Source organism: Schistocerca serialis, chromosome 7 (genome assembly GCF_023864345.2).
Source record: "Schistocerca serialis cubense isolate TAMUIC-IGC-003099 chromosome 7, iqSchSeri2.2, whole genome shotgun sequence".
Lineage (NCBI taxonomy): Eukaryota > Metazoa > Arthropoda > Insecta > Orthoptera > Acrididae > Schistocerca > Schistocerca serialis.
This window is the reverse complement of record NC_064644.1, coordinates 469,083,076-469,101,198: the sequence shown is the minus strand read 5'-3', so window position 1 is coordinate 469,101,198 and position 18,123 is coordinate 469,083,076. Positions and strand designations below refer to the sequence as shown.

General features: G+C 43.4%; 1 protein-coding gene across 1 annotated transcript in view; it reads right to left on the bottom strand.

Annotated features, from left to right (window-relative positions):
• The window catches only part of LOC126413150 (uncharacterized), a 46,031-nt gene extending 42,196 nt beyond the window's left edge, over positions 1-3,835 (bottom strand). Inside the window, exon 1 of the mRNA XM_050083044.1 lies at positions 3,691-3,835. Within this exon, the coding sequence (XP_049939001.1) occupies positions 3,691-3,835 (145 nt within the window). The remainder of the gene's footprint in view (positions 1-3,690) is intronic.
• Positions 3,836-18,123: the final 14,288 nt, after the last annotated feature.

Here is an 18,123-nt window from a genome sequence, read left to right as displayed (position 1 = left end):
TGTAAGGATGTAGAGGCCTATCTCACTAGAGGTAAGATAGATACTGCCTACAGGAAAATTAAAGAGACCATTGGAGATAAGAGAACGACTTGTATGAATATCAAGAGCTCAGATGGAAACCCAGTTCTAAGCAAAGAAGGGAAAGCAGAAAGGTGGAAGGAGTATATAGAGGGTCTATACAAGGGCGATGTACTTGAGGACAATATTATGGAAATGGAAGAGGATGTAGATGAAGATGAAATGGGAGATATGATACTGCGTGAAGAGTTTGACAGAGCACTGAAAGACCTGAGTCGAAACAAGGCCCACGGAGTAGACAACATTCCATTGGAACTACTGACGGCCTTGGGAGGGCCAGTCCTGACAAAACTCTTCCATCTGGTGAGCAAGATGTATGAAACAGGCGAAATACCCTCAGACTTCAAGAAGAATATAATAATTCCAATCCCAAAGAAAGCAGGTGTTGACAGATGTGAAAATTGCCGAACTATCAGTTTAATACGTCACAGCTGCAAGATACTAACACGAATTCTTTACAGACGAATGGAAAAACTAGTAGAAGCCAACCTCGGGGAAGATCGGTTTGGATTCCGTAGAAACACTGGAACACGTGAGGCAATACTGACCTTACGACTTATCTTAGAAGAAAGATTAAGGAAAGGGAAACCTACGTTTCTAGCATTTGTAGACTTAGAGAAAGCTTTTGACAATGTTGACTGGAATACTCTCTTTCAAATTCTAAAGGTGGCAGGGGTAAAATACAGGGAGCGAAAGGCTATTTACAATTTGTACAGAAACCAGATGGCAGTTATAAGAGTCGATGGACATGAAAGGGAAGCAGTGGTTGGGAAGGGAGTAAGACAGGGTTGTAGCCTCTCCCCGATGTTGTTCAATCTGTATATTGAGGAAGCACTAAAGGAAACAAAAGAAAAATTCGGAGTAGGTATTAAAATTCATGGAGAAGAAATAAAAACTTTGAGGTTCGCCGATGACATTGTAATTCTGTCAGAGACAGCAAAGGACTTGGAAGAGCAGTTGAATGGAATGGACAGTGTCTTGAAAGGAGGATATAAGATGAACATCAACAAAAGCAAAACAAGGATAATGGAATGTAGTCTAATTAAGTCGGGTGATGCTGAGGGAATTAGATTAGGAAATGAGGCACTTAAAGTAGTAAAGGAGTTTTGCTATTTGGGGAGCAAAATAACTGATGATGGTCGAAGTAGAGAGGATGTAAAATGTAGACTGGCAATGGCAAGGAAAGCGTTTCTGAAGAAGAGAAATTTGTTAACATCCAGTATTGATTTAAGTGTCAGGAAGTCATTTCTGAAAGTATTTGTATGGAGTGTAGCCATGTATGGAAGTGAAACATGGACAATAAATAGTTTGGACAAGAAGAGAATAGAAGCTTTAGAAATGTGGTGCTACAGAAGAATGCTGAAGATTAGATGGGTAGATCACATAACTAATGAGGAAGTACTGAATAGGATTGGGGAGAAGAGAAGTTTGTGGCACAACCTGACCAGAAGAAGGGATCGGTTGGTAGGACATGTTCTGAGGCATCAAGGGATCACCAATTTAATATTGCAGGGCAGCGTGGAGGGTAAAAATCGTAGAGTGAGACCAAGAGATGAATACACTAAGCAGATTCAGAAGGATGTAGGTTCCAGTAGGTACTGGGAGATGAAAAAGCTTGCACAGGATAGAGTAGCATGGAGAGCTGCATCATACCAGTCTCAGGACTGAAGACCACAACAACAACAACATGTCAGAGCGAGATGTATACCAACTCTTACTGCCCCGGTGCCCCAGGAATACCCTGGAAAAGAAGTACCCAGACAAGAACTGGCGACGGATATGGCGCGTTATACGGAACGTTTACCTCCCAACGTCGGTACGCTCAACATGGTATGTGGTGGTAAATAGGAAGTTCGCAACGAATCAACGGCGGCACGCGATTCATTTGGCAGACACTCCACTATGTTTAGACTGCGCAACAGTGGACACTGATGAATTAGCATATTGAAATAACAATGTAGTCAGTGCCCCACCCATTCACCGAGACCTTTGATCGCACGCCGTGTAACAGTCGCATGATCACTAGAATAAAGGCCTGATGATTAGCATGTAGTGGGACGGCTTCGGTGTGGCACTTCGCACAACAGATATTGGCGTTCCTGTTACGCTCCGCCCCTCCCACAATTTCATCAGACACACTTTTTTTCCCACAAGAATCTTATTTTCCGGTCCAAATTCCAATGCAGTGACGGGGAATGGTAGTGGGCTACGTCAATAACGAATACGAGAAGGACAAAATGAATTTTTGGCATTTTCTCCTGGATGGACACACGAAGCTGCAACAGCACGATAAATTTGAGCAAGACTTCGCTAATTACTTGCGCCTTACATTTACCGACCCGCCGGCCAGATGGGGTGTGACGGGTGAGAGATGAGATAGACGAAGAAGTCGAGATAGACGTCGATCACACTTAGAGACCCTTAGTTAATTTCGAGAATACGACCCAGTCTTACACCAACGCCTGGAGAACGAGTCGATAGATGGCTCTCTTGCTCTATCGAACGTCGGGTCGTGAGCAGGTGTCGCCCCCGACACGAATTTCATTTCATTGCTACAGGAGCATGTTTCTTTTGTATTTGTACTATCCGCGATGTCTTCATGTCTTTTATTTGGACATTTTCAGTTTTATTCATTTCCTTAATTAATTAATTTTCTAATTAGCCACTATTTGTCAACATTTGCACATTGTAGACACTATTTATGCGGTAGCACAACAAAATGTATGTCAGCAAAGGTTGTAAGTCTGACATTGGGAAAAAATAAAATAAAATAAAAACAACAATAAAAAAATAAAAATAAAAAAGCGTGTTCGGACAGAGAGCTGGTTGGCCTCTGTAATAAAAAAAACCGAGTGAAACGAAAAAAAAAGAGTTGGTAGAGCAAAAAAATAAAGATGGATAGAGCGTCTGCCATGCAAGCAGGAGATCCTGGGTTCGAGTCCCGGTCGGGGCACAGATTTTCATCTGTCCCCGTTGACGTATGTCAACGCCTGTTAGCAGCTAAGGGTGTTCATTTCATTGTAATTTCATTCTAACGAGCTGCTTGGTCACCAATGGTATCTGTTTCTTCAGACATGTCCGAAAGAACAGATACCATCTTAGTAAATAAAGTTTATATTCAAAAACAAAATGGTAACACATTTCGTGCGCCACCCTGTAATTCATTTCAGCTGACCACTGAAAAGTCTATCAGAATAAACTCATACAAAATAAATGCATGTAGGTCTTTTGCGATTATAAGAGGACCCAAAGCACGGTACAAAAACAAAACTTATTTTTAATTTAGAATTTTTGAGTTGAGGGGCCCTTTTGGTGCTCGGTCCCCCGCTGGAGCCCAGATATTCCGCGCGTAAATGCAGCCCTGACGGCATCTGTCGCCGCATACTGCGCCACGTGACAACTGCGGCGGAACACGCCAGCCAGGCAGCGGACGCTGTCCGGAGCGTGGACACCAGCTGTCCAAGCGTGGGAGACAGCAGACAGCAGACAGCGGACAGCACCCGCCAGCACACATCGATCGCGCCGGAGGCTGCCTGGCTAGCGCCGCCACGCCGCGCGACGCCAGCACCCTCCCGCGGCGCGCCAGCTAATTATCGCTAATTGTCCCCGTACCTTCCGCATCCCCGGCGTCCCGGAAGAGGGCGAAGGAGGGAGTCAGCGCCGGGCGAGGGCTGCAGCCGCCCAACAAACTCCTTCCCTCGCGCCAGTGCGAATACAAGCCGGCGGCTACACAACTACTACTACTACTGATCGACATGAAGATACACTGTCGGCAGGTGTGCGGAGTTAACTCCACGAATAAGCCAGACTAGTTCCTCGTTAATCTACCTGATTTTTTTGTGAGTCTTGGGACTAATTTGAGATGGCCCGCCGGGCTTCCACTCCTGTGCCACCCTCTTCATCTAGAACAAAACAAAATTTTCTCGAGGACCGCCTCATCGAGCATGATTGGACCTTGTCATATCACAGTATCAAGTACCTAAAAAAACCAAATTAAGAGCCTTTTTACACGTTTTCTATTGTTGGTGCTTAGAAAAAACATTGACATATTCAGTATTGAAAAAAATATTGAGCTTAAAACTTTTTCAACCAAACTATTCCTAGTTAATGAAACACATCGTACAAATACAAGAGGAGTGCGTGCAATTCTCGGTGTTATCGCAGGATTTCAAGTAAAACTAAATCGTACTGATACCAGACGAGCGACTGAAATACTCCTTGTTCTCATAAAATTAAAAATTGTCGTTAGACTTGGCCATTGTTATTGTTAAATTTTTGATTATTGCTCAAAATCATTGTCTTCAAATCTGGGTGTTTCGTATAACAAACTCCTTAAATTTGAGTATGAACTGAAAATGACAGGAAAAAATTAAAACTGAGTATATTGGTCTTTCAAGTGTACTACACTTGAGACTGCATTGAGTAGACATGTGTGAAAAATAAGAAAACACTAATTCATACAATGTATTATTTATTTGAAGAAATATAGTCACAACAGAGTAATCCATCAGTGTACAGTTAGTTTTAATTTTCAGCTGTTAATGAGATGAGTTCACTCTGACCTTTGAGTCCATTATTTCCGAAATATTAGGTTCCAAGCTTGAAACTTTCATTCTGAAATCCGACCGCACGTCGAGCCGATTCCTATATTTGTTTTTCATGAAACACATGGAAGAAAATGCTTGCTCACACCGATATGTGGTAGCGGACCCCTCTGGCATAGCTAGTGGACCCCTGGGGGTCCGCAGACCACCTGTTGGGAACCATTGATCTAGAAAGTTCCTAGTCCGGTGGTTTAAATAGTGAATGAATGCCAGTCAAGGGCCAACTCATACTTCTGAGGGAAGTTGACTCAACTATTCCTAGTTGATAAAATCACATCCTATAAATACAAGACGAGTGAGTGCAATGCTCGTTGTTGTTACAGGATTTCAAGTGAAACTAAATCGTACTCACACCAGACAAGTGAATGCAATGCTCCTTCTCGTAAAATTAAAAATTATTGTTATACTTGGCCACCATGCACAAGAACAATGCGTACTAAGTGAAATTAACTAAATGGTTAAAGAATAGGTTGTATTCATTTTTAATGGGTCGCCTAAGAAGGAAAATTTGTAGGACACGTTGAAGGATCTTGTAATTTAAGTCAAATCTATATATGAAGATGGTATCTGTTCTTTCGGACATGTCGGTGACCATGCAGCTCGTTAGAATGAAATTACAGGGAAATGAATACCCTTAGCTGCATACAGGCGTTGATATAAGTCAACGGGGACATCTGAAAATGTGTGCCTCGACCGGGACTCGAAGCTGGGATCTCCTGCTTACATGGCAGACGCTCTATCCATTTGAGCCACCTAGGACACAGACGCTACGCTCCCAGTGAGACCCACATTTCCACCGTACTGTCCACATACTACATTTGTAGTGCCCCTGCCAACTATACTCGTTACTCGCGGCAGCCAACATACCGATGGTCTGTATCCTCGGTGGCTCAGACGGATGCCGGCATGGTAGCTCAGCGTGTTCGGTCAGAGGGTTAGCTGCCCTCTGTAATAAAAAAACTGAGTAAATGGATCAACGACGAACTGAAACGGGTGTCTTGCGACGTCCGCCTCGAGCAGATGAAACGAACGAAAACGAACAAAAAAGCCGGAACAGTAGCTCAGCGTTTTCTGTCAGTGGGTTAGCTGCCCTCTGTAATAATAAAAAAAACTGAGTTAATGGATCAACGACGAACTAAAACGAGTGTCTTGCGACGTCCTCCCCGAGCAGATGCAACGAACTAAAACGAACAAAATAATATTAAAAAGAAAAATAAAGATGAATAGAGCGTCTGCCATGTAAGCAGAAGATCCGGGTTCGAGGCACACATTTTCAACTGTCCCCGTTGACTTATATCAACGCCTTTATGCAGCAAAGGGTATTCATTTCATTGTAATTTCATTCTAAGTCAAATATGTTTCAAGAAATTAACAACTGCAGAGAGAAAAATTATCTGAATATTGAATTATATTGAGCAAGAATGTCACTATCACTGGAAGGTCCAAAAAAGTACGTGGAAGACTGCATGGAGAGAAAAGCACCAAAATACTTAACTTTGCAGCTCACGGATTCACAGTCAAAGTATCCAAAATTTCAGTTTGTAGTAAATCATATGGGCAACACACGTTGCGTATTAGAAATACATAAATAAGCGAGCTGCTCAGAATATGGTTTGCGCTACCACATATTGGGATCTTTTTCTCAAGAACAGCAAAGTGTGCTGAGTAGCACCAGACGGCCGCTATGAAGCCATCCCTCCAAAATTTCCACGCCAAATGGTATCCAGCCGTCGATTTCTCTGACTTAATTGCGCCTTTTCAATGCCCCATTTCATGAAACTCTACGTTGCAAGGGCGACAGACACTCTACTGTTGCCAATTTTACGGCCGGAATTGTAATAGCAGGGGAAACACGCGAAACTATCCTCCTTTTGCATACAAGACGCACGTTTTTAAAACCCACTTTGGTACTGAGCCGAAGCAGTTTCTTCACCACTGATCAGCTCTACGAGCCAAGAACACTGTCTAGTGCAATGGTTGTCAAATGCGGCACGCAGGCAGCATCCTGCCAAAATGAAGAATTAGTGCGGCCCGCGCAGCTGAGCTGCATATTATAACAACACCCAATTAGCAAGTAACAGTCAAATCCAAGAATTTCCACTAACATTGTCGTATTCCCGCTCAGTAATAAACAAATACTTACAGAGACAGTGTAACCCCCCCACAAAATAAAATAATAATTATGTATAGTATTCACATTTAGTGTAACCTCCCCACAAAATAAAAAATAATATAAATAAGATTCACATTTAGTGTAACCTCTCAACAGTAAAAGTTCCGAAACCTATCAACAGTGAAAACAATATAATTATTTCTTTCTTTCAATGTAACCTCCCAACAGAAAAATTCCGTAATCTTGCAATAATACAATGTGACTAATCTCTCAATAAAAAATTTGTCGCTCACTTATAACCTTTCAATAATGACTGTGAATTTAAACTGGTAAACTTAGAACGTCAGCAGTGCTGCGTCATGGCCCTGAAAATTCATTCTGAATAAATTGAAAAATCTTATCTTAATTAGGTCGCCGGATAACGCGTATATATCTGCTCCTATAAGAATTTTTTCTGGCGCAGCTCTGTGCAATGCTGGCCGATAGATTTGTCATTTATAAAAGGAAACAACTGATTTTTCTTTGCAATAATCGGGATGACCATGGATTGGAGAAATTAGTAAATTCTTTAAAATGAGATGATTGAGTGTCAAAAGTTACTTTTTTATGAGAAAGATTATTATTAAGAGATTCTTTAGACACATTCACATGGGACTTGATATAACAATACTACATATGCGCGAGGCTATTTTTACCTTACATTATATCGCTCAGGCTCCGCCATCGCCCACACGACCGGCCCAGCCAACTCCATACACCAGACTGCTCGCTAGCAACTACTTACTGCTACTAACACACAGTTCCTACTGCAGTCAACACTGCTCTTTGGTCTCAGATTCTCTTATAGCTTACATATCGCAGGTAGCGCGTGAGCAATCCATCGAAATTACATCTGATCGAGTGCGCTAGCAACAAATTCCTTAATCATGGACCTCTTACAACAGTAATATTTAAAGATGTATAGATCTCGTGTACAGACGTATGACACAAGTGATACCCAATCACCTGACCACATTCGAAGTCCGTGAGTTCTCTGAAGTGCCCCATTCTGCTCTCTCACGATGTCTAATGACTGCTGATATAGGTCGCTGATAATGAGTATTTGGCAGTAGGTGGCAGCACAATGCACCTAATATGAAACACGTGTGTTTTGGGAGTGTCCGGATACTTCTGATCACGTAGTGTGTGTCATGAACATATAAAATCTTAACAGTACTTTCTATCTAGAGATTGTTGCGACAAAACATAATTTGACGAGTGCACAAACAGTCATTGCCGACGTTTCAAACTAGCGATTGGCTGTTAGAGAGACAGACGGTGTGAGAGACGACAGAATTCCAGACCGACTTCATAGCTGAATCGTTATATCGCATTTTGACAACTGGACATTTAGAAGAGGCCCATATCAGTACATCTGTGACAACAGCGTGAACGTGGTTATACACTGGTTATATCACTGAAACTAGAACTGCCGCAAGCATATGATTTCTATCAAAATGTTTGGCAGTTCTGTAAACTAGTCAAAGTAACGAAATATAGTCGTACTATATCATACAGAGCTGCGGGTATATAATAACAAATATTACCAAGCGGATGTAACGAGAAATCTTGGCACAAACTGGGCGCTAATAGTGTGGTGATCAACTGTATAAACACCAAAGACGTATCATACACATTGAAAGAAATCCTGGCATGAGACGCCACAATGAAAATTAACACTGTTTGCACTATATAAAAAAATGATTGATAATGTATGCAAAGTCAAGTTTACTGACAACACTTATTTCCCCAAAAACAAAGACTGACGTAATTTATGCAAAAGACGTTATCATAGAATATCGTAAACTACTTACAGGTGGTTTAGGAGCACAGTGGACAAGGATCCTGGGTTGCAAAAGTGAGTCAGGTACTCTGGTCCTAAAAAAGTGGATAACGCAATTTGTATTAATCTGACGCTGAGCAGACTTTGACTATCCAAATCTATAGAAGTTTATACAGGTGCAGCAGAGAGCAAGTGGCGATTGAGATCTGTATACCCTGATAAGGCCGGAGCAGCAGTACATTACCCTGTTTGCTTCATGCAGTGATGTAACTTACTGCTGGCGAGATGTGTACGGTGGAGGTGAGGCGTAAGGTGGCAACTGTGAGTCGTTCCCAGCCACGAAAGAAATGCAAAATCTCACGGTCTAGCTACTGGGCAGACGGATCGCAATTTACTCTCTACTCTCTGAAATCACAGTAGATTTCAGTGTGTGACACACCCGTTCGCTGGTATTACCTAGGACCAATTTGGTTCACTTATACGTCAGCACTCACAAGGTTTACAAACATCAAGAGTGATAAACCAAAACCGAATAAGTGTGCCCTCGGCAATCGAGTAGTCCGAGACGTTTGAAGTTCCACTGTCGGTTCAGTAAGAACTTCACCACAGGCTTCCCAGTCTAAACTACTCGCAAGTGAAGTCAGTCTTAGGACAGGTTCCAAGTACCAACCACACATGCCAGAGCTTCGACCAGAAGATGCTTCCAGACCAAAGTCCAGAACCCGAGAGCCTCGCACCTCTCCTGATAAAAAAATTCCGTTTTCCTACAAAGTGCATGAACGACACTGCCTTCACCTTGTCTTGAGCCAATCACAGGGCTTTAGAGAGGCAAAATCTCCCCTCCTACACGACAGTACAAACTCATGTCAAACCATGGCAAGAATTAAGAAACCTGCGTCTCTGGAAAAAAAGAAACCGCCAATTACTGGCCTTTTAAAGATTTCATGGAGGGAGAAGATGTTTTTCTCCGAAGTCGCGTCGCTTCCTGCGGCAACAAGCGAACAGATAGAATCTTCAAGATATTTATCTAAATCTCCTATGCCTTGGAGCATGTTAGTCCTAGTTCTAGTCATAAAGATACTATCTCTAAACATTACTCAGATGCCAGAGTTTCTTATGCGACTGATGAGTCTAATGGAAGTGGGTCACAGGCCTATTTGCAGTATCGGCGACACGAAAACTTGTGAATTTTTATTAGGCGTGACACTGCACACAGTGCCCTGTTTACGACTCCGCTGTGTAGCTGCATCCCTTCAGTCCATCGCTCCCAGCCCAGCCTTCGGGTAGCGGCAATGTAGGTATAGCGGCAGTGTCCCGCTGGAGACCTGTCTTGACTATGGGCTGCTCTGTCTGCCCTGTGCGGCTGTGGGCCTGTCCGGCAGGTTTTACTGAGTTATGGGCTTGCTGCCACTAGCTTTCAACTTCCAACATACCGTTTCTACGAATTAAGAACCAAAAAACTACCTCTTCTTCTAGCACCCTACATGGCTCCATTAACGCCTGCTCAGGCCGTTAACTTTCCAGAGCCTCGCTCAAGTTGTGTAACGTTGTAACAAAATCTTAATGAAAAATAGGTGAGAGAGCAACTTATTCTCTCTCAAAATTAATGATGATCTCCTAAACACGAAGCGTCAACTGTAATGTGTCAGCAGTTTCCTGTATCTGGTCGGATTGTACTTTGACAACACGGTACATTCAGACATGGTTGATACAAGACTTAAATTCAAAACTGACTTACAAGGGGAGCCCACGACGTTGGGATCATGGATTTACTTCAGACTTTGTGTACTTTAGTAGACCACTAAAACAACATAATGTGCTAGTAGTAAGGTGCACTACTTTGGCAATTCCAAGAAAATTGCAAGAGAAGTTTTACTTCTCTATTATGTAACTGATGTATCTGTGCACAGGTGCTAGACGTTAGAGTTCGTGGAGGTCAAGTGGTTAGGGGTTGAGCTTCGTAAGATGAATGTGTATATGACGACACTTTGACTCCCACTCAACCCTTCATTTTTGTAGTAAAAGTGTAAATTCTGTGATGTTCAAAAAATTTGCACCTACGCTATACGTTCTTGCTGCATTAACAACGTCTCATCGCTACGCAGGTTAACTGCCAAATGGAGCCCACCCTGTGTCTGCAGCTTGAAACGTCTAGATGCAAAGTAGTTGCGGGTACCTTACCAGATTGCTTGTATAACGGATTCCGCAAATCACGACAGGTATACATTTTCAGAACAACTCTAAGCGTTTCTTCATTTATTTGCAGATACCTATAAATATGTCTGTTACAATAATTAAATTTAATTAAAAATAGTAAGTAGTCAAATAACACGAAATTCACTAAAACTTCATGCAAATACACATGGTTTTTTTAGCTATAGAAACTCTCAAATGTCATAGAAATGAAATAATATGACCAGTCGAACCGTCGCCTCCTACATGATCGTCTTTACGAAACTCAAATGCTAACCTCTTGACCACCATGAACTACACTCCTGGAAATTGAAATAAGAACACCGTGAATTCATTGTCCCAGGAAGGGGAAACTTTATTGACACATTCCTGGGGTCAGATACATCACATGATCACACTGACAGAACCACAGGCACATAGACACAGGCAACAGAGCATGCACAATGTCGGCACTAGTACAGTGTATATCCACCTTTCGCAGCAACGCAGGCTGCTATTCTCCCATGGAGACGATCGTAGAGATGCTGGATGTAGTCCTGTGGAACGGCTTGCCATGCCATTTCCACCTGGCGCCTCAGTTGGACCAGCGTTCGTGCTGGACGTGCAGACCGCGTGAGACGACGCTTCATCCAGTCCCAAACATGCTCAATGGGGGACAGATCCGGAGATCTTGCGGGCCAGGGTAGTTGACGTACACCTTCTAGAGCACGTTGGGTGGCACGGGATACATGCGGACGTGCATTGTCCTGTTGGAACAGCAAGTTCCCTTGCCGGTCTAGGAATGGTAGAACGATGGGTTCGATGACGGTTTGGATGTACCGTGCACTATTCAGTGTCCCCTCGACGATCACCAGTGGTGTACGGCCAGTGTAGGAGATCGCTCCCCACACCATGATGCCGGGTGTTGGCCCTGTGTGCCTCGGTCGTATGCAGTCCTGATTGTGGCGCTCACCTGCACGGCGCCAAACACGCATACGACCATCATTGGCACCAAGGCAGAAGCGACTCTCATCGCTGAAGACGACACGTCTCCATTCGTCCCTCCATTCACGCCTGTCGCGACACCACTGGAGGCGGGCTGCACGATGTTGGGGCGTGAGCGGAAGACGGCCTAATGGTGCGCGGGACCGTAGCCCAGCTTCATGGAGACGGTTGCGAATGGTCCTCGCCGATACCCCAGGAGCAACAGTGTCCCTAATTTGCTGGGAAGTGGCGGTGCGGTCCCCTACGGCACTGCGTAGGAGCCTACGGTCTTGGCGTGCATCCGTGCGTCGCTGCGGTCCGGTCCCAGGTCGACGGGCACGTGCACCTTCCGCCGACCACTGGCGACAACATCGATGTACTGTGGAGACCTCACGCTCCACGTGTTGAGCAATTCGGCGGTACGTCCACCCGGCCTCCCGCATGCCCACTATACGCCCTCGCTCAAAGTCCGTCAACTGCACATACGGTTCACGTCCACGCTGTCGCGGCATGCTACCAGTGTTAAAGACTGCGATGGAGCTCCGTATGCCACGGCGAACTGGCTGACACTGACGGCGGCGGTGCACAAATGCTGCGCAGCTAGCGCCATTCGACGGCCAACACCGCGGTTCCTGGTGTGTCCGCTGTGCCGTGCGTGTGATCATTGCTTGTACAGCCCTCTCGCAGTGTCCGGAGCAAGTATGGTGGGTCTGACACACCGGTGTCAATGTGTTCTTTTTTCCATTTCCAGGAGTGTATAACATCGGGCACCTACGCACAGATACAGATAGCGCATGATAGACGCGTAAAACTTGTCTTGTGATTTTCTCGGAATTGCCAGAGTAGTGCACCTCGCTGCTTGCACAGTTATGTTGTTTTAGTGGCCTACTAAGGATATACAAAATTTGGAGTAAATCTGTGATCCCAACGTCGTGGCCTCCCCTTGTAAGTAGTTCAGTAGATGCTACTTTGTCTCTGCCTGTCAATCGTTCCTCTGTCGTGAATAACACAAACTGCAAGCACGAACCATCTTTAGTATGTGTTCAGTTGAAATTGGGAGTTATAGAGACATATCGAAACCTGAATGTTATTTGGCTCAGTTAATTAGAACAAGCCCTGTAGCACATGGAAGCTGTTATTTGAAATTGTAAATATTGCACTGCTAGACTGCACTTACAGAGAGTGATTCCATGGTGATGTTCTAAACTTTCAGGGATGACGGAGAAGGGTTAATGTATGAATTTGAGGTAAGGGACTCTGGTCCAAAAGGGACAAAGTCGAAAGTTACAAACGAAAATACTTCTGATACGTCTGACAGGGGACAGCTTCTACAACAAGCACTTTGCTTTCAATATTTTGATAAATGGTAGTATGAACAAAAACAAGGGAAAGTATCCAGTGGACATGGGCTTAAATTGCATACCTTAAGATCTATGAGCACTTGTTCATCTTTGCTACTGTGAAACACTTTTGTTCTACTAAACAAATGCTTATAGCTCTTAAGGTATGCACATTAGAGCCGATGTTTGCCGGATATTTTCCCTTGCCTTGGTTCACACTACCATCCATCAGAAAATGGAAAGCAAAGAGCATGCAGTAGAAAAGGTCTACTGTCAGAGAAATCAGGATTTTCGCTTATAACTTTCGACTCGTTTCCAGACTGGAGTCCCTTGCCCCAAATTGATAGATTTGCCCGTCTCCATCATCCCTGAACGTTTGTAACATCATCACAGAATCACCCTGTGCAACCATCACTGTTCAATTCCATTATTGTGCTAAGTGCACCAAATGTCAGATTGGTCTAAAGTAGACTACATGCTTGGATATGCAAAATACTAACATTTCAGCGCAATCCCGCAAAGTAGGTAGGAATAACGCCATTTATATTACGTACATAATCAAACATTTGCAGTTTAATCCTCTTTGATAAATAGCATTTGAATGTTTGTTGAGCCTGAGAAGACTGTGTTCTCTTCGTACAAGATAACGTCTGACAGTACACAGAATACTACACCGCTATGGTTGCAGTTTATCGAGACCGTGGTTTTTCGTTTTGCGATACTACTGATCACATTGTCAGGATCCCGCGACTGTCACGCTTATAAGAGTCTATAAGTTCATAAGAGCCATACTCAACGCCGTAGACCGTCTGAATAGCCCCACACTACTGCCGTCAGCATAGTGTTTGATCAGTGGTGGCGGCGCATAATGTACCTTGAGCCATGGTCCTAGCATACCTAGAGTAAGGATAGTAGTGTAAGGTTCGCAGTGTACCTTGAGTCAGGGCTGCAGCATATATTGAGTCAAAGTCGTAGTGTATCTTGTACCAGCATCATAGAGTACCGCGGGTAAGGATCGAAGCATACTTTGAGTCAGGATCGAAACGTACCTCGAGTCAGGATCATATTGTACCTTTAGTCAGGATCATATTGTATCGTCAGTCAGGATCATTGAGTACCTTGAATTAGGATAATAGCGTATCTTGAGTCAGGAACGTGGCATATCTTTGGTCAGGAATTTAGCGTGCCTTGAGTCAGGATTGTAATGTGCTTTGAGTTAGGCCCGTTGCGTACCTTGAGTTAGGATTGCAGTAACACCCTGAGTCAGGAACGTAACATACCTTAAATCAGGATTGCAGTATACCTGGAGTCAGGATCGCAGTACACCTTGAGTCAGGATTGTATTGCACGTTGAGTTAGAGATATAGTGTACATTGAGTAGTGTAGACTGAATGAGGATCATAGCACACCTTGTATGAGGCTCATAGTATACCTTGAGTTAGGCTCTCAGCATACCTTGTGTTAGGCCCACAGAGTATCTTAAGTCAGGATCGTAAGGGACCTTGAGCCAGAATTTTAGCGTACCTTGAGTGAGGATCGCAGCGCCCCAGTATTGTAGTGGACCTTGAATGAGAATCGTTATATTGAGTCAGGATCGTAACGTACCTTGAGTCAGAAAATGGGCATGTTTCCAGCTAGACAAGTATCCACACTGACAATACAACGGCGTCTGGAGCACCACGGACTGCCAGCACAGTAACCATTTTTGCAGATTCCCTCTACACCACAGCAGAGAAATGTGCGCCGACAGTGCTGCGCCCAGCAACAGCACTGGGAACAGGTATACACCATGTCGTCGGTTCAGATGAGTGCATCCGTGTGTGGAGGCTCTGAGGAGAACGAATATGGTTAGCATGCATTCGTCAAGGGCACATGTCCTATCGTGATGGTGTGACGTTCCGTTGGCATTCAAGACGATCAGCTATGGATTGCTTAACCTTAATTTGGACAGCAGGAATCATATTTCTGATGCGTTGGGAGGGAGGTCTGTGACCTATATGCGAGATCTTCTTGTCGACGTATTTCAACAATGGAACGGGAGAGTGGGTGTTGCTCGTCCTGTCGCGATGTACGTCGATACAGAGGGTGTTCGACTGTTGCCTTGGACAGCACGTTCCCCTTGACTCTCACCCGCTGTAAAGAAATGGTCATCGGTTCCCGAGAGATTCACCCGTCGCCACTCATCAGCCGCAACGACCGATGATCTCTATGCCAGAGATGAGAAGCGTAGAATAACACATCTATATCTGTAAACCGAGCTCAGTTCTCCTCGTTACTCAGCCGGGTCGGAGCCACTGTTCCTGACAGAGGTGGCAGCTCTGAGTATTAAATTTCTATTCAGTAAACCCGCGTGTCACCTAAAAATATAAAATGTATTCTTCCTATTATGCTGTATAAGCACAACAAGTAAAATTTCGTTATTTGCTATCCTTCCTGGTATTGCAATATTAATGGCCAGCAGCTGAATGGACACATTATTGCTTTCTTGTCTATTCATTGTGATGGAAAACTAATAATTGTTTTATAGTTGCCTTTTGTGAAGGGTGATTGGAATGAAGTAGGCACTGTCAAATCAGAACATTTTATACAAATAATATTATTTTATGTGACTCTTTTACATTCGTGCTGCTGCCACTCTCGATTCCTTTATTTTTTTTATTAAATTGCAGTTGCTACGCTCAAGGACAACCATCTTATTATTAATAAACGTAGTCCGATGTGGGGCTAAACAAAAGTTTGTTGTTTTGTATCCTCAATCTGAAGGTAGTAGGCAGCGATTTCTTGCTCCACCCATCTTTGTTCCCTGTTAGTGTCTTCATTTTCTCATATTACCCTGCTCCTGCATGGCCTCTGAAATATTACATTCTATGTCTTCCTCTTCTTCCCTTGCCTTTGATCATTTCTTATATTACAGTAACTAAAAATTGTTGTGTCGGTACAGAGGGCCAAATAATTAATCTCATCTTTGGCACACAATGGGCAGTAAGGAATTTTTTCACCTTTATCAAGATCATTATCTACACTTTTTTTGTGATATGTTACAATACAGCATCACCGGTCTATTGCGGTCTAACTGTGTAGGTGAGGCAGTAAATTTATCCACAGGGCAGTGACTGCGTCACTGCAATTCACTTTGGAAGTGTGGCGGTGGGACTTGTAGTCCCGTACCACCCTCTGACGGTGACAATACTGCATCAGTCAGGCAGAAAAATTTAGCCTAGCGTGGGCAGGTAGGGTGGGAGAGTATTGGACATAGAATGGGGGCTAGTCCCGCCAAGGGATGCGTCCGTTGTGTGCGTGCGAGGCCTATCGTTAGCCATGGTCGGAACCCGATTCCTCTAGGATGGTTGGGGGAACCCGATGTCGGTAGATGCGGAGCTTGGTATGCAGATGAAATTCCCTTCTGCGGAAGGGTGGGTACAAACCCCTGGTTAAGTTTTGCCCCTTGGTGGCGACATACTCCACATGGCTCTGAGGTAGCGGCTTGGGGTCCATTTAAACCTCTGTCGAATGTTATCGACTGCGAAATACAATTTATAAACTCTGTGGCACACGGAGGTGTTCTTTGGCTTTATCTCTCATGCGAAGAAATTACTTGATTCTTTACGGCTAGAAGTTTATTTAAACGCTACGGCGTAAGTTTGTATACTGAAAAAGAAAGCTGATGTACTTAGGCGATAGTAAAAGGTTCAAATAAACAAGTTGTGTTGAAAGTGGAGATAACTTATTTTTTTGAAGAATGCTGGAGTGTGTAAGAGTCTTTACGTACAAGCATAGACAATCGGCTCCAATGAAGACTGCCGTTTCGAGCCTGTGCACGGCCCAGTTCCAGCGAATTAGATCCCTTTTCAATGGAACTGTCTTCAAATAGTACAGTCCGTCACTTAAGTTGGTACCACTTTTTACAATTTTTTGAAAAACTGGACACAAAACTGAATGCTTTGAGAAATGAAAATGTATTCTAACTCGGCGTTATTAGAATAAAAGTTCAGTTTTAATACTAGTACAAAGTTACACTGTCATTCAGAATAGCTATAGACCAGTCTAAGAAAGACAAAGAACTTTTCCTATATCAAATGCTCTGGGTAGATTTAAATCGCGCCAGAAAGAAACCAGGTGTTAATAAGAATTAAAAAGAAACGGTGTCGATGCAGTACTGCAATTTTGCTTCAAAATACCAAGATATTTGTATCGACTCGGCATCACTCAACTTAAATCACTGTCGCTGGAAGCTCTCTTCACAGACAACGCAATTAAAGGTTAATCACAGGCCTAAGAGCTTATAGGGAGTTGTAAGGAAAACTGAAATACTTACTGAAGATCAAAGAGGTAAGAAAACCGTTACTTTTATTAGAGAGTAATGCAAGCAGATAGAGCAGCAGCCATTTGAAACTAAAATGCTAAGTTGTACAAACATATCCTGATTGGTAAAAATTTACCCCGACTGACTGTAGGGCTTCTTCTCAATCAGCATCCAGCACTCAGTATTCACTGGAACGCACTACATTGCACCTACCTACGTGTTCTCCGGCTTCCCTAGCGTAAATAGTTAATACCAACAGCTTTACAGACATCTACGGAGTATTATAACAACAATGACGGCTCTAAGCAGAAGAAAGTTTTAAGAGTTCCAGAATTTTTTGTTTTTAGCTCTACCATTCGATGGCAACTGCGATGTTTAAGTATCACAATTTTGTTATAAAAAGAGGCTAGCTGAGCTCAAGAGTTTAAATAACTTGTGCTCTTTTCTTACGGTCAGATAAACAGTAATCATATTAATTAAACTTGTACCTCTACGTTGTTACGCAGCATTCTAATTTCAAATTAAATAGAATCAGCCTTTTCGTTTTTTGCGAAGAACATTAAAATTACACACTCCAAGTAAATGCTTTTTTGATAAAAAAATAAAAATCATTTCTGGAATCTTTTTTACGCGCTATGATCCTTCATGGCGTTGAGCGTAGCTGTATTGAATGTAAAAAGCAATTCTGTGGGATGAAAAACTGCACT